Source organism: Xiphophorus hellerii, chromosome 1 (genome assembly GCF_003331165.1).
Source record: "Xiphophorus hellerii strain 12219 chromosome 1, Xiphophorus_hellerii-4.1, whole genome shotgun sequence".
Lineage (NCBI taxonomy): Eukaryota > Metazoa > Chordata > Actinopteri > Cyprinodontiformes > Poeciliidae > Xiphophorus > Xiphophorus hellerii.
The window spans coordinates 832,613-853,275 of record NC_045672.1 but is presented as its reverse complement, the minus strand read 5'-3'; the positions used below and the strand labels follow the sequence as shown (position 1 = coordinate 853,275).

At 41.8% G+C, this 20,663-nt stretch overlaps 1 protein-coding gene across 2 annotated transcripts in view; it reads right to left on the bottom strand.

Moving 5' to 3' along the window:
- The window catches only part of mtor (mechanistic target of rapamycin kinase), a 168,414-nt gene extending 148,081 nt beyond the window's left edge, over positions 1–20,333 (bottom strand). The window contains exons 1-17 of one of the 2 annotated variants that reach the window (XM_032562658.1): positions 20,160–20,333; positions 19,592–19,728; positions 17,483–17,591; positions 17,161–17,393; positions 16,450–16,650; positions 15,707–15,841; positions 15,364–15,639; positions 8,387–8,495; positions 8,132–8,315; positions 7,664–7,792; positions 7,341–7,585; positions 4,758–4,967; positions 4,434–4,639; positions 3,177–3,299; positions 2,940–3,023; positions 2,206–2,298; positions 1,892–2,026 (exon numbers count right to left, since the gene is read on the bottom strand). In XM_032562658.1, coding sequence (XP_032418549.1) covers positions 1,892–2,026; positions 2,206–2,298; positions 2,940–3,023; positions 3,177–3,299; positions 4,434–4,639; positions 4,758–4,967; positions 7,341–7,585; positions 7,664–7,792; positions 8,132–8,315; positions 8,387–8,495; positions 15,364–15,639; positions 15,707–15,841; positions 16,450–16,650; positions 17,161–17,393; positions 17,483–17,591; positions 19,592–19,720 — 2,601 coding nt within the window. In that variant the 5' untranslated portion in view covers positions 19,721–19,728; positions 20,160–20,333. Of the gene's footprint in view, positions 1–1,891; positions 2,027–2,205; positions 2,299–2,939; positions 3,024–3,176; positions 3,300–4,433; positions 4,640–4,757; positions 4,968–7,340; positions 7,586–7,663; positions 7,793–8,131; positions 8,316–8,386; positions 8,496–15,363; positions 15,640–15,706; positions 15,842–16,449; positions 16,651–17,160; positions 17,394–17,482; positions 17,592–19,591; positions 19,729–20,030; positions 20,131–20,159 lie in introns of those variants that run through there. The other variant, XM_032562647.1, reaches the window with a different exon arrangement.
- Between the last annotated feature and the right edge of the window lie 330 nt (positions 20,334–20,663).

The following is a 20,663-nucleotide window of genomic DNA, read 5'->3' as shown; positions in this document are numbered from 1 at the left end:
AAAAAGAGCAATTACATGATGTAAAAATATTCAAGGCTTTTATTGTGAAATTTTTGTTAAGCTTCATTTTAAAGTTCAAAACTAATCCCATGTGTAACAGTTACTGAGTTAAATCAGTTATATACAGCCCATAGCAGCAGGTAGTTCTAAAGGCCAGTTCAGTCCTGATCTGTTTCAACTGAGGATAGATAGAACTACAGCGATGCGTATTCGTAGTCCAAACCAGCAGCCAATAGCCTCTTGAGATCCGTTGCTATGGCAAATAATGGTCTCAGCAGGGTGTGAGCTCTGAGCTCTCAAACACACAATTGTGTGTTTGAGCAAACACGTTTTACTGACAAAAAAGCATTGGAAACAAATCCTTCTTGTTCGGGAACCGTAATACATATTCGAAAAGCGTTTCGAGCGTATGAGAGGGCAATGTGTCTTCTGCGATAGTCCCGAGATTCATATCTGTACCTCACTCAGAACATTTACAGCGATGAGAGAAAGAAATGTTGTGCCCAGATCTGAAATTCTATTCAAATACATGGGAGAGAGCCTCAGACAGCCTCAGAAAATCCTGTCGCATGACTTTGCTCTGAAGCACCGTGACAGAAAACCGTACGGTCTACATAAATTTCGAAAACATTTTACCGGAGCAGACAGGCGTATCAATGTCAGGACCGATTTTGATACTAATCGTGCGATATTTGTGGGCGTGATGGCGATTTCAAAAATGATTTGGGCTGAAAAAGTTGTCTTCATCTCTCACTCTAATCAGCGAGAGAAGCACTGTAATTTTCGGAAAAATGAGAAACTTTGGGTCGCTTAGAGGCAAATTGTGGACAAACCGTAACTGGTATCGACGAGCCGTCTTCACTTTCGAAGAGATCACAGACGTATCTACAAAATGAAATTTGAATGGCATTTCTAGGTGAATTTGTGACGACACAGAAAATCCTCAAAAATAGGGTATTTCCAGGATTTTTCCCATTGACTTATAATGGGGGTTTTTTCGTAGTTTTTTGCGAATTATGTCGCCACGTTAAGCCCAAATCCCACCAAAAATAATAGCTCCAATGGCGTGAATTTTCTGCACATTTTGATACCTCATTTGTAGGTGTGCACCCAGCGGTATGAGCCGCATTAACGGTGACGGAAGAAAAATAAAGAAGAAACTTAAAGAGACGCTTCTCTCCGACAATAGTAATAGGTTCCTGCCATTGCTTTGCATGGCAGGCCCCAATAAAGAAACACTTTCTCCGACAATAGCAATAGGTTCCTGCCATTGCTTTGCATGGCAGGCCCCAATAACATCCTTGGGACTCACCCGAGTCACTAAAACCAACCTGGTTCAGTAACAAGTGCAAGTTGTAATATAGAGAAGGAGCGACCGTTAACAGGTGTGCTCTGTGAAACTAGTTTGCTACAGGCTGCTCAGTCTGGCTAATTCACAGGGGGAAGAAGGTTGGGACACCTGGATGGAGGCCGTCAGGAACCAGGCGAATCTTTCTCGTCACCAGCTTTAAACAGAGTTTACTTCAGTTTTGGACAGGGTAAATCCCAGAATATTTAGGAAACTCATTTCACCCGTTAGACAGAGAGCTGGTAGCACATCACCCCTCTCAGAAGGGGAAGTAGAGAGTGAGAAATAGTGTGGGGGGGAGGGTGCAACGACAACCATCAACTTTAAACATTTTTTAACTCAAAAATACGACGGGTCGCTAGATGAATGACTGCCCTAGAGCCCAACCACTGGGCATAACAAGTTTTCTGGGGGAAAACTTGCATCTACTCATTACACATTGACAGAGAATACTCCTGAATCTACTCACATCATGCTGACCCTGTAAGACTCCCCAGGAAAGGCAAACAGAGCAAACTTCCCCCTGCAGGGGACTGTGCATACCTCTCTCCTGATCCCCTGGTTTTGCTCCGTTTTTAGGAAGTTGAGCAGCACTTCTAGAAGGGAAGGGTATTTGCGGTACGGCTCCACCACGTAGCCTGTACTCGCTACCTGCTGGCCCAGAGTCCACAGTGCCACCTGAAGAAAAGCCAGAAACAGACAGCTGATGCTGCTGAACACAGCCAATACAGGAAAATAATACAGGTGAAACATTGCCGGTCTAGTTTGATTTGGAGCAGAGGAACATCATGTAAAAGCAATTTTAGTTCATTATTAAAATGCAACAAAAGTTTTGTGCATTAGCTGGTTCTCCATACTTGGCGCTTAGCCAATGAGGACGAGTCCTGCAGCATATCCATGATGATTGGGAACAGCTCATCCATCCACTTCCTCATCTCCAGTCCGCTCACCTACACAATCACAAGAACATCACACCACAGATATCTTAGATATATCCCTGTTTTCTCAGCAGAATCCTACAAAACATTAAACAAACTTATGACTTTCTAGCAATCTAACTGCATGAAACAACTAAAACAGGTGGGAAAAGTTCCAGTTTCTTTATTTAGAGCCAGAAATTATTTTAAACCAGTCATCCAAGCCTTTGTTGATTTGTATTTTCCCTGCTTTCTGTCTGGTGTTTCTGGTTTGTTGATTCGTCAACAGGACAGCCAGCTGTGAACACTTGGTGTACCTGAACGTCTCCTGCACTCTGTCTGCACTGCAAAACAAGTTGGCCTCTAACGGTTCTATCCTGACCCTTTTAGAGACTTAGACTTAGACTGACTTTATTATCATTTTGCATGCACAGGGTCTATACAGAACGAAATTTCGTTGCATACGGCTCAGAACAATGTTTTGAGGTTCCTAGTTTTAAACACCTAGACAGAGGGGCGTAAGAAGGACACTACTTATTATTTTTTTACCTTATCCATCTCCATACAGGCAGATTCTATGCAGACTTATTCATCATTTACGATTGTGTGTGTGTGTGTGTGTTTAATCCTCCTCCTAAAAGCATTTTAGCATGAAACTGAACCGGTACCGTTACCTGGGCCAACTCGCCGATTGTAGCAAGGACACTGATCACCACTCCAGGGTTGGGATCTGGATCTTTAAGCTTCAGAATTAGAGCCTGCAAACAAAAAATATAAGCAAGTTCAAAACCAGAAAGATTTATTAAAAACATTTAAAACTACATGTTTAGAGGAAGTGTACAGTGTAGAAAAACTGACATAAAAATGTGCCTTACACTCATAAATGACACTGAAAATTTGCAGAATATTACCTTGAGAATGGGTTCCATATAGGGTCTTATGAGGCGAGGTGCGTTGGAGACCAGGTGGCCAAGCATACGAGCGCTCTGCTCTTTGTTCCTGCCAACACCACTGTGTTCCAGTTCGGTTAAAATCTGAAAAATATCCACGATTCTCATAAATTATTATGCTCTCTCTCAGTAAATGTTATGGTGTGAAGTAAAACTACAAACTTCTATTGTTCAACAAAGGGAAATTTGATTGTTTTACATGCAATATTACGGGCTTTGCTCCCCTCTAAAGGCATCCATGTGAAACTGCAGACAAAGACTTCTGAGACAAAATGCAGCAGAATTATATTTGATTGGAAAAGCTACATTGCCTTTTTTAAAGTAAAAAATATGATGTTTCGAATTTGTAAATTTGTACTCCCCCCCAATAAAATATAAAAGAATAATCACATTAGGAAGCCTTCTGGAATCATTCACATGCAATCTGAACAAAGCTTTCTCATTTTATTTTTAGATTTTCCATTACAAACGGTGCTAAAACATTCATAAATGATATTTTAACCCCCCTTTAATTATTCAAATTTTGATCTTTTCAAAGTATTTTTTATTATTTTCTATAGGGGTTAAATGTTTGAAATGATTTGATGTGAAACATTTTTCCACTGTGTAAAAACAATGCTACCACTAAAGAGAATAAAAAGCTTTGGTTTCAAGGCTAGATAAAGTTCTGATTAATAACTTGTTGACATCTGGTTTACACTTCTTTAGTTAGTTTTTAGACCAAGTCAGTCTAAAAGCTGGTTAGCAGGAAAGTGTAACTTTTACTTATAAGCAACAGTTTACAGTTGGAAAATTTGTCTTTCTGGAAACGATTGTTTTTCCTACACTGTACGTTTTTGCTGCATCCCTAAAAAAAGCAAAACAAAAAACAACACAAAAAATCATATTTTTAAACTGCAAGAATAAAATAAAACACTAAAAAAACTCATTTAAACCGAAAAATAAAATGAGGCAAACCGGATCAGTTAAAAACTTGGATGTCTTTCAAAGCAGCTGTAAAAGTTCTGATATAATATGTAATTTTACATTAAAGACTCCTGAGTGCAATTAAGTATAATTTTCTCCTTCTAGCTTTCCAATTTGTGAGGAGGAACAAAAAATCCAAATGAACCCAGAATGTAAAAGCTGCTGAAATGTTTTCTGCTAACGGTCCTCCAATGTTAACTCCTCATAAAGAGGTGAATGGCTGACATGAAGCCATCTGTGGGCACCTCTTACCTGGATCAACATCTTCCGGAGGAAGGGCATGACGAAGGCAGGGTTCATGCTGCTCAGCCGTCCTATAGTGCAGATGGCCAGCTCTCTGATTTCAAACACTTCGTCATTCAGAGCCACAAACAGAGCCTGCAGATTCTCGGCCTGGGCCAGGTGCGCATCAAAACGCTCATCAAGAGACGCAAGAACACAGTATCGAATGTCTGGATCTGCAGGAGAATCAGGACAGAAAGTAGTTCTGGGTTTTTACCGTCCTGTCACATTTCCAAACAGAACGTTGCTCATCAGAAATGAAGGTTTATGCGTTTTGAAAGTCAATCGTCACACCTGGATCAGTGATGCCAACCACTAGCAGCTTGCTGAGCACATCTGCGACCACCTGCACAGCAGTCTGGCTGACGACGTGGCCGCTGATGAGATGAATGGATGGCGTGAGGAGTCGAGAGCAGGTTCGGGCCGCCTCCATTCGGATTTCCTTATGTTCGCTGTTCAGGAAGTGATCGGCACAGTGGCGCACAAACTGGGTCAGGGAGTGACCTAGACAAAAGAACAGCATCGGTTAATGTAACACTTACTAATGATTACTAGTTACTAATGATTTATTTGATTTTATAAGGTAATAATTAATTCTATGGACAAATCCTTGAAAATATTTGTTGCTTTTCCATCAAGGATCCAAATTTGTAAAGAAAGTGATAACTTCCAGTATCAATAAGTTTAAGAAAAAAGAAGAAACATAGCTGCTGGTATTTGTGTTGCTATTTCAAAGCTTCGTTCCTTTCCTGACTCTAGGTGAGCCGGAGCTAACAATTATTTTAGTTATCGATTAATCTATCAATTATTCTGATTATTATTGACACATTTTGCAGATTTTTCCATGTAAGTGGAAAATGTGAGTGGAAAAAATCTGTTTGGACAGATAAGGAACAAACAATTTGACTAATAGAACCTCTGAAAATGGAGCAGATGTGAAGTCAAGACGCCTCTAATTATTCCAGGAGGTCAACTCCTAATTCTCGGAACTTCCAATACACATTCAGTGCAAGACGGAGCCAGAAGAGCTACGTAAATGGAGGAGAGCAACGCCATTGGTCAAGGCTTCCCAATACACACCAGTAGACCTGGGACTCTATAAAAAAACTGTTATCAGAAGTTTTTTGAGATTTTGGATTTCTGTAACGATGTGTACATGATGTTTTGGTATAGCAGATGTGCATTAAAATCTCTTCCCGTTCGACTATGAACAGAAGGAGTTCCGAATCTTGTGTAATTCTTTATTTATATATTCTATGAGTTTAGGCACCTTTCAAATCTCCTATAAAAATGGTGACCCCGACGTGCCGATTGAGCCAATTCAGAGTTAAAAGTTGAAGAAAAGGTGTCTCTCTCCAGGCTGGCTGCAAAACAGGGAACCGGGCCCAGACAGAAAAAGAGGTAAGATTTTTATCTCTTGCTTGTTAAATTGCAGAACGTTTCCTGTCTGTTGACGGTCTGAAGAGTTAAAAAGTGAAGAGGTTCTTTCCTGCTCATAGACAAACGGTACCTTGCGCAAGGTGGGGTTGTCTAAAAACACCAAGGCTCAAAGTTACCTTTTTACATTCGGGCAAGAAAAACAACCCTAAAAATAAGCACCTTTGTCAGTCTGGCTTTGCGCCCTTTTTCTCGATGTGTAACACTTTAGGAATTTTCGTTCTGCTTTATAAGTTACCGCATTTCAGCAAGCCTGGTGAAGCTCTTCTGAGCAAGTACTTTCGTGAGCTGACTAATTAATACATATCATGATTTGTTAAATACGGCAAGAGGCCATGAGTTCGGGGGGGGCACTGCTCTAAAGCGCTGTGAGACCCAGAATCATGTTTCTTATCCGGAAAGCGCGTGATTTCTACAAATCTCCATTGGTAGAATTTCCTTCTCCTTGGAGAGATAGTGGTCTGTGAAAAACATTTGAGTAAAGACAAGCACTGAGAATAAGAGAATAAGAAAAAAGAGGCCGAGACACAAGTTGTCAAAAGTTGTCTGTGTGGCCTGTGTTATTGTTTGGAAAATGAGTAACTGTTGTGAATAAAGAAGCCTCAAAGTTTTGGAAAACTGAGGTTTAAGGATTATTTTGTGAGTTAAACTGCAGTATTTGTTTTAATTTCTTTGTCTAAGATCTCTGGAGAGGAGTAAAGTGATTCTGTTGCCTGGGCTAAGAACTGTAGTTCTGACATAATTAATTGTGTGCACACATTAAAAATTGGACAGTAGCTAGTTAAATCAGTAGCCAACTGAATTTTATATTTCTATACTTTTATAAATAAATATATTAGTCAACATAGTTGTATTAACTAGGAAGAGGAGGAATAGAAACGATAGGAGCCTTTCAAATCTCCTATAAGAAGCAACATTTGATTTTTAGTTTTACTTCTCAATAATTTGCTTACTGAGAATAAAACATGTTTGATGTGCATTACTAGTTATTTTTGGTCGTGCAGCTTGAATGTGGTTTAAAAATTTTTTTACGTTACATTTCACTGTAACATTTCCGACCCCCCCAAAATTGGTCTTAAAAAATTTTACTGTTTATGGTCCCCCCAATAATGAGATGGGATTTACACCCTTGGCCCTAGCCCCTTTTTTTAAAAATCAAATATAAGCATTTACTATATGAATTTACAGAACATATGACCAAACTTTAAATATAAAACCAGCAAAAATCCGCAAACCGTTGGGACAGGAAGAGAAACGGACTAATGGACAGGTGGACAAATGAGATAACTGAAAGTCAGATGGATAATAAAAAGTACTACAATACTTAAATCAAACTCCACACCTTAATGGACTTTTTCCAAGACGATGAAGGAAGTCCTGAAAGACTTCAAAGGTACAAAAAGAATAGGAGGAAATTCTTTTGCTGTCAGAGATTGTTACCTTCGAATTCGAAGCTTCCCAGAGTGCGCAGGGCCAGAGTGATGCTGCCGACGTCGCTGGCCTCAGGGATGTTGGTGAGGCTGGGAGAGGCCAGCTGGTGAGCCAGGCCTTTGGGCATGCCCGGGTGTCGCAGGGGCTTGTGCATCAGCACCAGGGAAAGCATCTTCAGCAAGCCGTCCTGGATGTCTTTTTTCAGCTGGGGGATTTGGCGGCTCAGGTCGTACAGCACTGCTGTGAGTGCCGGACTAAAGAGAAAAACTAAAATCTGTGAGATTGTGTTGAAACCCAAATATAAACCCCCATGTGTGTCCTACGTTTGGTACCTGAGCCCTACGGCTAACATGGGCTCCAGGAGCTCCTTGATGTCTGGCTGGATGCTGGGGCCCATGGCTCTGGACAGCATGCTAATGCAGGTGAACACAGTGGCATCCACCTGAATGGTCTTCTGCCTTCTGCATAGGTCAAAGGTCAAAAAGCAACACTGTCATTCTACGTTTTTACATTTCAACATTATTTTTCCATCAACCTACCCGAATACAAAATGGTCAGTTTTTCTTTTTTTAAATACTAAGATAACTTTTGGGGAATGATTGAGAAGACATGTATATATTGAGATAGATTTATATCGAGACACCCCTAAATATAATCACTCTTAAATTTAAACCGGTTTTGGATCAAATCTGTATCTGCAGGTTTTACAAAAACTGGAGTTTAAAAATTAGTCACAACATTTGGATATTTGCATGTCTAGTAAAAAAATAAAAAATAAGAAATTGTTTCCAATGACTGACTTGTGAGCAAAGTCCTTGGGAGGCAGAGCAGCCTTGATGATCTCCAGGATCTTCATGAGGTATGGCTGGATTTCCGTCCTGACGGCCACCACCAGTAGCCCCAGAGCCTGGAAAGCTGCTGTTCTCTCCTTCTCCTTCTTCAGGCAGCCCAGCAGGTAGCCCATGGTGTCAGACAGGTACTGGTCTGCCAATCAGAAAGAACATCATTACAAACCACACAAAGAAAAAGCAGGAATTTGACCCTGAATTTCTCACCTGTGAAGGTATGTGGCTGGAAGGCACCCAGGCGCGGCAGCAGGTTGAGGATGGTCATCTGGATCAGAGGGTTCTTACTGGTTTTATACTTCAGAACCCAACGACACACCTGATTAAGGCAAAGCAAATTTCATTACAGACGCACAGATATCAATACCTGTATCAGTCTTGATACTGAAAAAACTCTAAATCAGATATCTGTGGCAATGTGCTCAGTACATAAGGCCAGATCTATTCAGTCTAGCTCTATGCTTTGTGCTCTGAGCAATGTCATAATTTAGTAATTACTGTATCTTACATTATATTTAGCATTTTCCTCTCCTTGGGCTGCCACCTTATCGTGGTAGAGGGGTTTGAGTGCCCCAATGATCCTAGGAGCTATGCTGTCTAGGGCTTCATGCCCCTGGTAGGGTCACCCAAGGCAGACAGGTCCTAGGTGAGGGACCAGACAAAGCGCAACCCGAAGACCCCAATGATGAACGGCACCATTGGACTTCGTGTTCCCTCGCCCGGACGCGGGTCACCGGGGCCCCACTCTGGAGCCAGGCCTGGAGGGGGGGCACGATGGCGAGCGCCTTCGAGGCGATTCTGGTCCACCATCCGGTGTCTCGGGGCGGGGGGAGCAGTACACTGTTTATAGTGGGGATGGTGTGCTGCTGACCTCTACTCGGGACGTTGTGGGCCGGTGGGCAGAGTACTTCGAAGACCTCCTCAATCCCACCAACATGCCTTCCATTGAGGAAGCTGAGCCTGGGGACTCTGAGTTAGGCTCTCCAATCTCTGGGGACGAGGTCGCCGAGGTGGTTAAAAAGCTCCTCTGTGGCAAGGCTCCGGGGGTGGATGAGATCCGCCCGGAGTTCCTTAAGGCTCTGGATGTTGTAGGGTTGTGTTGGCTGACGCGACTCTGTAATATCGCATGGACATTGGGGGCAGTTCCCCTGGATAGGCAGACTGGGGTGGTGGTCCCCCTGTTCAAAAAGGGGGACTGGAGGGTGTGCTCCAATTATAGAGGGGTCACACTCTTAAGCCTCCCTGGCAAGGTCTATTCAGGGGTCCTGGAGAGGAGGGTCCGTCGGACAGTCGAACCTCGGATTCAGGAAGAGCAGTGTGGTTTTCGTCCTGGTTGTGGAACACTGAACCAGCTCTACACCCTCAGCAGGGTCCTGGAGGGTGCATGGGAGTTCGCCCAACCAGTCTACATGTGTTTTGTGGACTTGGAGAAGGCGTTCGACCGTGTCCCTCTGGGAGCCCTGTGGGAGGTTCTCCAGGAGTATGGGGTACCGGGCCCTTTGATACGGGCTGTCAGGTCCCTGTATGACTGGTGTCAGAGTCTAGTCCGCATTGCCGGCAGTAAGTCGGGCTCGTTTCCGGTGAGAGTTGGACTCCGCCAGGGCTACCCTTTGTCACCAATTCTGTTCATCACTTTCATGGACAGAATTTCTAGGCGCAGCCAAGGTGTTGAGGGGATCCGATTTGGTGGCCTTGGGATCTCATCTCTGTTTTTTGCAGACGATGTGGTCCTTTTGGCTTCATCAGGTCGTGATCTGCAGCTCTCGCTGGAGCGGTTCGCAGCCGAGTGTGAAGCGGCCGGGATGAGGATCAGTGCCTCCAAATCCGAGGCCATGGTCTTGAGCCGGAAAAGGGTAGAATGCCTTCTCCGGGTCAGGGGGAAGTGTCCTGCCCCAAGTGGAGGAGTTCAAGTATCTCGGGATCTTGTTCACGAATGGGGGAAGAAGGGAGCGGGAGATCGACAGGCAGATTGGCGCAGCATCTGCCGTCAAGCGGGCACTGTACCGGTCCGTCGTGGTGAAGAGAGAGCTGAGCCAAAAAGCGAAGCTCTCGATTTACCGGTCGATCTACGTTCCCACCCTCATCTATGGTCATGGGCTTTGGGTCATGACCGAAAGAACGAGATCACGGATACAAGCGGCCGAAATGGGTTTTCTCCGTAGGGTGGCTGGGCTCTCCCTTAGAGATAGGGTGAGATAGGGTCAGTCATCCGGGAGGAACTCAGAGTAGAGCCACTGCTCCTTCACATCGAGAGGAGCCAGTTGAGGTGGCTCGGGGATCTGGTCAGGATGCCTCCTGGACGCCTCCCTGGTGAGGTGTTCCGGGCACGTCCCACTGGGAGGAAGCCCCGGGGAAGGCCCAAGACACGCTGGAGGGACTATGTCTCTCGGCTGGCCTGGGAACGCCTGGGGATTCCCCCGGAAGAGCTGAAAGAAGTGGCCGGAGAGAGGGAAGTCTGGGCCTCCCTTCTGAAGCTGCTACCCCCGCGACCTGACCCCGGATAAGCGGAAGATGGATGGATTTTCTGAACCATTTGAAAGGAGGTTTGTACTTGTAGTTTTGTTGTAGGTTTGAGGTTGTAGTTTATTTTTACGTTTGACCAAGATAGTCAGACTTTTGTTTTTAGTCAGTTTCAGTTTCTTTATTATTTATTTTCCATTGGCTGTTATTCGGCCAACTGGGCTGACTGATCAAATTAAAGATGTTTTCCATGTTAGCTTGTGAAGCTATTGGTATGGATCAGTGAGCTGCACCGGTGGAGAGTTATCAAAGAAATTAGTAAGTCAGTACATTTATGTCTGTGTTTTAAAAAAAAAAAACGTTTTAATCTTAGTCTTTTCCCTCCTGCTCTCGGTGAAGGCGGACGCTTTTTTCCTCCGCTCCCTTCCTGCCTTTGCATGCCCTGCTTGCTCTGTTTTTGTGCTGTCTTTTTCTCTATTTTTGGAGCCTTCCTTTGCACATCCTCCAAATCTACAAATTATGAATATGGTCAACCGGTCTCTCAATGCAATCGAAAGTGGCGCAAAAAGTGGGTATGCACTGTATGCAACACATAGGGGCGGTGCACTAGAGGGGGCGCAAAAACTATGCAGGATTTTTTTTTTCTAGTCAGAATTTATGTACTTAACTTCTACATCAATTTGACCCATGGGGAGTGTTTAATCATGCAATAGTGTCAGAAACCAGAAAATTCCTCCAAAATATTTTTGTATCTGATTATTAATTCCCAATACTAACCATTTCAATGAATATTTGTTTCATTGATGTTTTTTTATTTCTCAGAAATTAAGGATCAATGACGACAACCTACTCATTTACTCATTAGGACATAAAAAATGGAATTGAAATTTTTTATGTCCACTGAAAAAAACCTAGACACAAAAAAAACACAATAATTTCCTTGAAATTGATCTTTGGTAAAAAAAAATTTATATTACATTTTGTTTTTTATAATGGGTGATCTTTATAGTTGAACTTGAGACAAATGTACTGTTCAGGGTCAAATTGACCCACTGATTAAAATCAAGATAAATGAGTCATGCAGATTTATATTTTAACCCACTTCTGCTGAGTGTCCACTCAGTGTGGGTTGAGTTTGTCCACGGGAACAGAAAAGGTTCCCATCAAAAGTTGTATGAAAACCTGCTTTCTCGCAGTTTCCTAGTGAAGTAAAGAGAATTGTGAGAAAGTGGGCTTGTTTGTGTCCACATGTGCATGTACATGTGTGGTATGCTGGGTTTGTGTGTGGGTGGTGAAAAATGGTTCATAGCTGCAAGGAAACATATAGAATTGGACATTTTTTAAATCTTTTTTTGCACTTCAACTTGACTGCCGGGTCAAGTTGACCCGAACAGTATCTATGTAAAAAGTAGACGCGGGGGGGATACAAACGTGTAAAATGAATACATTTTCAATTTATATGTAGAGTCCACCTATTAAGACAAATAGAAAAAGTTACATGCAAAAAAATACTTCCAACTATTAAAAAAAAAAAAGTTACTTTAAAACGGGTCAATTTGACCTGCAACATAACTGGAGGGTTAAATTTGAATTGTACTAGTGCACTCGACAACAGGGAGCTAAAAGGGGGCAGCAGAAAAAAACTCTGGGGCACAAAACAGAAAATGGAAGAGGGGGAGGGATAAAGATGTTGGAGAGACAAAGAAAAGCTTTTCAAAGTGGTTGAAAGACAGTAGGTAAGTAATGTCAGTGTATCAACAAGAGAGTTGTAAATATTCAGGTTAGCTTAAGCTAGCCTAAAATGACAGGTGGTTGTTGTTGTCTCCGCCCCGTATTTAACCAATACGGGGCGCGATTTATTCCATATTGCTATAAATGTCTGATGGACACATCTGTCACACACATCTCAACAATAAGTGTAATAATAATGACCAAAGCAAAACAGGAAATATTAAGGTCAGCTAAATTGTCGTTGAGGGACCTAAATAGGAGCCCCACCCTCCAACCCCCACGAACTGACGCTGTTCATCAGTTGCTTAGAGACGGACACTACGCAGCCGCGGTGAGCCGCTATCAACCCGCGTCTTTTTAAAATGTCCACCCGATACTACACCGTCCTTAAAACCTCTGGCAAAAATACAGAAGCGAGTGGGAAGACGCCCATTCCAGGTTAAACAATTACAGTGAAGTTTAATAGGGGCATTAAAAAAATGTGTCGGCGATATTCAGTGACGCACAGTGGGTTGTTTGATATCAGACAGAATGGGTCAGGAGAGGAACACCACAGATCTGTCAGAACCTAACTTTTATAAATACAGTGTTTTGTGGTAAATATTATTTCACCATTTTATTAATGTGGGTGGCCAGTTTGGATAAGGCTTCCTATCAGGCTACAAGAATGAAAGAAAACATGCTAAAAAAAATGCTTCAGACCTGCAGCCCATAGACCAGGGGTGCCCAAAGTCGGTCCTCGAGGGCCGGCATCCTGCATATTTTAGTTCTCTCCCTGGTGGAAGTAACACCTGGGAGAGAACATTGACATACTTTTCAGCAGGTCAATGTTCTTCTTAGGCCTTCTAATGAGCCATCATTTGATCTAGGTGCGTTAAACCAGGGAGAGAACAAAAACATGCAGGATGCCGGCCCTCGAGTACTGACTTTGGGCACCCCTGCCATAGACGGTTCTAGACACAGGCTAACAGAAGTGGCTCTTTGGCTCACTTATATATCAAATAATGAAATATTGCCCTGTTTTTTGTTTCATTCTTTTTTAATTGCCCTGTAGGCAGCAATTTAGTCACATATATGTACATTTATTACTATTTATACTTTAATTAAAGATGAGTTGTATAAGTTTATGTCATTGGGGCGCGAGGGGAATTGGGGTGCCGATGACATGTTCGCATACACCTCAGAAAGTATCTAGTTGTGCCGCTGGCAATTGATCAAATTTTCTCCACGAGAAGACTGGGCTCAGGAGAGCCCTCTTGTCCTGCAGGGACAAACCCGGCAGGATACAGCCTGGATTTATTCATGATAACAGGATTTCTGCTGTTTGGAGCTTGTGGCTTCCTGGCTTATCGACAAATTTGTGACGAACTTGGCCGAATTAGCGAGCACTCAGACTGTTGGTGTGGACATAGACACAAGTTGGATGTGAAACTTGCTGAGACAAAAGGACTCACAAAAGGAATGGAATCGATCTTGGAGAAGTTGCTAGTTTCGGTTAAATGGAACGGCCACGCTAATTTGGATAATTGGGAACTGAGATGTATCGGAGAGACTTTAGGGGAGATTGAAATTTATAATATACCCGACCTATACATTTTGTATCTGAATTGGCTTTCCCATGTTGCCTTGGAAGGGCTGCATATTTCCAATCTCCTTGAAGATATGTAAACATAATGCAGCTGTGGAGCTGAGCACTCCCAAGGATATGCCTTTGATAACATCTTATCAAAGGCATATCCTTAGCCTCCCAGTACTTCTGCTGGGAGGCTAAGCAACTGGGTTTCATGTCCCTGTGATGTCACTGCCTTCACTCATGTCTTTGTTTTGTCCTTTGTTTTGTTTTGTCTGAATATTGCTATGCCCTAATGAATTGGACTTTTACAGAATTAGTGCCCTAATGTGTCCTTTCCTCTTTTTATTTCATTCCCCTTTTACTATTTAGAAACTGTGGAGTACTCACTTTTAACAAAGAAAAGGAATTAGTCACTCTTTAGCTTATTTTCTTTTAGAAATTTAGAGTACTCATTATTTAGACCAATATTATACTTCTTAGATTAATGTTTAGATTATTATGCAGAAAGACTCCTATTACTGCACCCAAAAAAGGAATTAGAACAAACTTAGAATCCAGAAAAAAAATCTTGCAGAACAGGAACATTTAGTTTTTATTATTACTTAGAAACTGTGGAGTACTCATTACTTTTACAAATTTAGAGCACAGTTAGAAAGTCCAGAGAATACTTACTTGCACTTATTTAGTAACCCAGAACAGGGATTAGAACAAACTTAGAATCCAGAAAAATTACCTTGGCAACTGCATTTTAGACTCCTATTCTTCCAACCCAGAAATGGAAATAGACCGGAGGATACTTACTTATACTTATCTACCAACCCTGAATAGGAGTATCTAGTTTGTGTACTTTGGATCAACATTACTAGACTATTTTTTAGATTCCTGTTCTTCCAACCCAAAAATGGAATTAGACCAGAGGATACTTAGCAACCCTGAACAGGAGCACCTAGTTTACATACTTTAGATCAACAATTGATTATTTTTCTTCTTTTCCTCTTTCCTTTGGTTTGTTATTTTGTTTGTATTTTCTTTTAATTCCTGTAAAGCACTTTGTATTGCCTTGTTGCTGAAAATGTACTACATAAATAAAATTACCTGTACTTTTACCTTTAATCAGTTCCGCTGATTTTCCATATCAGATCGGTATCATGTGTCCCCCTTATAGTCCATACATACATAGTCTTGTACATCTGTAAATAAATATTTATATCTCGTAGAGCACTTCTGGATAGATGCAAACTACATCTCGTTGCTTGTACTTGTGACAGTGCAATGACAATAAAGTTGAATTCTATTCTATTCTGATACTAAACCTCAGGTATCAATATGGGAAGTGAAACAGGTGGACCGCTGCGTCTCTACGTTTCACAAGTTGAAACCAGTAGAACTGTATTGGTATTGCTCTGCCTGGTGTGACTCCCACCTGGTCGAATCTTTCCTCCATCAGCTCTCGGCAGTACCGGCTCTCCACCAGGGAGCTCTTAGCAGGTACTGGCGTGGCACCGAAGCCCAAGAAACTTTGCGGCGTGCTGTAGCCTAGCAACCCCAACAGGGCGTTGGACTGCTGTGGCTGCACCGACTGGAAGCTGGTGAAGGGTGTGATGTGGCGAGGCTTTGTTCCAAATCCCATCAGCTCCTTGCAGTATTTATCGTGAACCAGCTGCTGTTGGGTGATCTCCTCCATCTCTTCGCGCATTCGCTGCAGAAGGGGGAAAGACTTAGCTTGATGACACAAACCGAGCGTCCGGAGGAAAATACCAACTCACCTCTCCCTCCATGCTGCTGATCCGGACCAACTCGTTGAGGATCAGCAGCGCACCATGAACTCTATCGTCACGATTCATCCCTTTCTCCTTGGCAAGGGTCTCATCAAAGCCTTTTTCTGCCTCCTCAAAGGTTTGCTGTTCCACAAAACACAAACACTTATAGCTGCACTGTCTAACTACCGTCAAAAACAGGCATTTTACATTTTATTTAAAACTGTCACCATGTTGTGACAATGTAACATGAAACAGGGAATCTTCGAAAAAACTGAGTTCGTCCACCTCTTCCCTGAGTTACTATTGTTGTCTGAAGAAATACAGCGCTCCCAATCAAAAACAACCAGTTACAGTCAGGATTGGGGTCTAAGTGCTGTCAATCAATCTTGTGTATGTGCTGCTCAATGTGCTAATGAAACAACTGACACCAGGAGGAGTGTTTATCTGCTGTCATTGGTGGCTACGCTAATTAGCCTTAGCATTCACAACAGGCTCTGCTGACAGGGAGAAGCTGTAGTGTAGCCGAGTGAGCAGACTGTACATGAGGATGACTGATAGCACTAAGACTCTGATTGGTTGTTTCTAGTTAGCACGGGGAGAAGGCAGAGAAACTCAATTTTTTCACAAATTATCTCCCGTAGCATCAACAAATATAGAATAAAAATTACATTCAACAGCTTTAACTCATACTGCTTAGGAGAAAAACCTTCCACCCCAATATTTAAGATTTTTTCAGCTCAAAGCCTTACTTTGTACCACTGAGGCTTCTGCATTTCCTTGGTCTCCCTCTGCGTGGTGAGTATGAGACAGGCCCGCAGAGCAGACACTGCTCCCTCTCGAATGGCCTGCTTCGGATCCCACACCGCATAGAAGATGTTGTCGAAGAAAGGCTGCACTTGCTGAAAGAAGAAGGTCGGCGCGCTCACAGCCAGCTCCCTCAACACCAACACCTGGAGGAGACGCAAAGCCACTCGATCCGTCACTGCTTTCCAGATAAGAAACTGACAGACAGCTGTCACATAAAACACTATAGAGATGTTGAAAAAAGGTCACGCTTTTCAAGACAGCAAAATATGAACCCAAAAAGTACACAGACTTTCAGGAACTTCAAAGTTAAAGTCTGGCTTCTTCTGATTCAGAATTATGATGCACGTCTCACATCAATGACGGAAAAGTCGGATGATTGTGACATGACTGTTTAGACTACAGAGGCTTTGAAAACAATGGGATGCACATCCAGGTTAGGACCATTCAGATGGCTGTTTAAAAACATTTCTATAAATTATGAAAAAGGCATAAATATAGGTCAACAATATAGAAAACAGAGCAAGGAAAATAAAAGACTTCAACCCTAAACACATTATTAAAACTCAAGAGAGCAATGGCAGCCATAATCCCCTCAAACAGGTTCGAGTATTTGAACAACAAACACAGTCAAGTGTTGACAGACAGTGACTTACCGCTGCATGGCGTCTCCCCTCATTCCTGTCGGCTCCCAGCCACTCCAGAGCCCGCTTCACCTCAAACTCCACATACTCTGCAGTAAACGTGTCTCCGGCCATCGATAGGTGGCCCATGGCTTTGGAGGCCATCTCCATAACCACTGGATCGCTGGAAGGGAGCAGGTTACGGAGGTAGTTGGCAAATCGACTGATCCTGGTGGCATTGCCTCCCTCCACTCCAATCAGACTCACTGGAAAGAAATGGCCATGTCAGACGCTGATCTCCCACAAAGCCCAGGTTCATAATCACCTGAGTGAGAAGCTTGTGCCTGAAGCTTACCTATAGCAAGGATGCCGCCTTTCTTCTCATTCACATCAGAGCTGGATACCAGCTCAAATATGTGGTGGTTTAACTCATCGTAGAATGTAGTGGCTTCGTCTTGGCTCAGCTGTGGCACAAAAAACATACAACAGATAATTAGATTCTTAAGACACCACTGCCATGGTGGTACAAGCACTGGAACTGTGGAGATTAAGAAATCATGACTAAATTTCACAGCTTGTTGCTATGATGACAATAGTAACAAACTGTTTATGGCTGCTGCAAATTTACAGTAGCCATAAATAAAGTTTATGGCTACTGTGAGTAAGTGTGAGTATCTATTGCGATGAAACTCCATGCATCAGGCTGATTATATTACTGGCATCCAAAGAGTAAATTCACTCCACCTGCAATAAGACAGGTCAAATATATGTAGCACATTTTAGCAACAAAGAAATTTATACCATAAAAACATAATGTACTAAGCAATTATGAAACAAGAAACAAACATTACGTTTTGTCTAAAATCCTCAGGCAAATATATCAAACATATTCATCAGTGTTCCAGCTATTAATGAGTGTTTTTAGCCCAGATTTAAAGGAACTCAGTGTTTCGGCAGTTTTGCAGTTTCTGGAAGTTTGTTTTAGATTAGTGTAACATTAAAAACTCAATACTGGTTCTAATTCTGGGGATTACCCCATTATTTTTTTGCCAAGTTATAATTTCAGAACTGCAGAAACACCAAACTGTTTATGTGGTTACAGTCATACAGTCAGGAAATGCTGGAGTGGCCAAAGTTTTAAATGAGCCCTGGTCCATTCCTAGGGATTGCTGCGCAATGCCAGTAAGCTGACTGAAAAAGGACAACTACAGTGTTTTGCTGCCTAGGTTTACCAGTTTGGCTGTTTGGAAATAGATCAAATAGTTCAAAACAAGTAGAGTCGAACTAAAGGAGCATCACTCATTGCTCTTGTTAAAGCAACACTCTGTCAGTCAACTGTTACTACATACATGTAGATTTCTCAGCTTGGAAAATCACTTCCTTTATTTAGCATTTTATTAGAATTAAACATATAAACATTACATTAGTATAAGTGCAATAACAGGTTTTAGCATCAGAAGAAATAAATGCTGATCATTTGTTTTGAATAAAAGACATCAGATCCTGTTCCAGGCCTTGTACATAGTCGAATCTTTATAAAAACTTTATATCTTTATAAAAACGAACATCTCTGCCACATCGTTTTGAAGAATAATATCGTAAGTTTTCATCCACATGGACCCATAAATCCGCCCCTGAGCAAGCGTTATAAACATGCCAAACCCAAACAGGGCCATGTAACTCAAAGCTAAAAGCTACATCAGCCAATCAGAATCCTTCAAAACAAAAAACACGACTTCCTGTTAAGAATTAAACATGTTGCCAGGAGGTTCATTTGTGTGGACAGATATATAGGCTGGACTACTTTTAAAGAGCGTACTAGAATATAAAATAATAAAACACAAGATAGCGATTGGAAGTCATGTCAAAGCAAGTATGTGGATATATTGTCGCAGACTATAATGTGCAGGACCATAATTCTCCGTTTGTACACACACAACTAGAGAGCTTTCTCAAATCTCCACTTTGGTCTGAGTTTTCATAAATATTAAGGTTAGTGGTATAAAACAGTGTGGGTGGAAGGCCAAAAATGTTTTGTTTTTCCCAGATATCCAGCTACGTTTTGACTGGGCCTTAGATATTTATTTTAAATATTTGTGGTAATTTTGCCCAACATACCCAGTGAATGTCACATCGGACCCGTTTGCTTGGAGTATTACCATCAACAAATAAAACATTCCAAAAAGTCATTTATAATATCAATATTGCAAACGTATACTATGTGATGACAATATATTTCTAAATCATTACCAACTAATATTGCAGTTTGTATTACAGATACTGCAATGTTACATGCTGGATGTCTGTAGTTAGATGAGCACACATTTGGTTTAAATTTATATTATTTAGAAGTAAATGCCATAATGTAATAATGAATGGCACCCAATGCTGAGAACTGAACATTTTGTTCATGTCTGAGATGTCTCTGTGTAAACTTAGCGTGTTGTGGGCGTGTGTGTGGTACCTCTCTGAGCTCTGTGGTGACATAGTGCTGCAGATCTTTGGCAGATTTTGCTCTGGTGTCTTCATTTCTGCTCTTCAGCCCGCTGACAAACTGCTGCAGCACAGTGGCTGTCCCTGACATGATCACCATGGTTTTATCTGAAAATAACAAGTAACAAGGGAGAGGTGCCACATCATTATTCTGGGTTAGTAGGGCTTACCCTTTAACGAGGCAAAACGAATATGCACGAGACAATCATAAAATGGGAATGAATGGGCGGAATGTTATAAATGAGGAGACATCTTATGTCGTTTACAGACAGATACAAGCTAACGAGTTAAGTTAGCAAGGGAATTACCTGTTAACGTTTATGGACAGTTATAAACATGTCAAACAATGACCTTTGCTTGATTTAAATAGTTAAGTTACGTTACGTTACTAGACTAGCTTAGACACTTACAGGCACTGTAGCTGAGGCAAGACAGGGTCATGCTTGTTTTGTTTAGCTAGCTTTAGCCCCGGTGCTAATGCTAAGCTAGCTCATGTAGCTCCTACAGTGCGCAGAGCAGCAGCCCTCTGAGTTACTTACGTGTTTGTATTAATATGCCGGACGGCCGCTTAAATACTATTCGGCTTATCCAGGGTATTTCTCATTGTATTACTAATAGCCTAGGACAGCTCACGGTGACTAACAGAGGTATGTCTGTGTTAGAGCGACTCCAAAGCAATGCACAGGAGGAAATCCTCACAAAGGGTTCAGCTGCGCAAACTGCGCAAACTGAGCGCAACTCAAAGCTTCATGAAGTTTTATTTTCTTTTTTCCCTTTCTACCTTTTTTATTATTTTTTATTGAATATCTAAGAATAACAATAACAATCTTAAACAACACGTCAGTACATTACAAAAAAACTAATATCACAACTCCTGCTGTTGACAAAACCAATTAGATGCAAGGCTAGAACAAAGTATTAATAAAAACAAAAAATAAAAATAGATAAAATAATAATAATAATAATAATAATAATAATAATAAAATAACTTAATCAGAGGGGACTACTAACTGAAATTCTTCCATTAACTCAAACAATTTAAT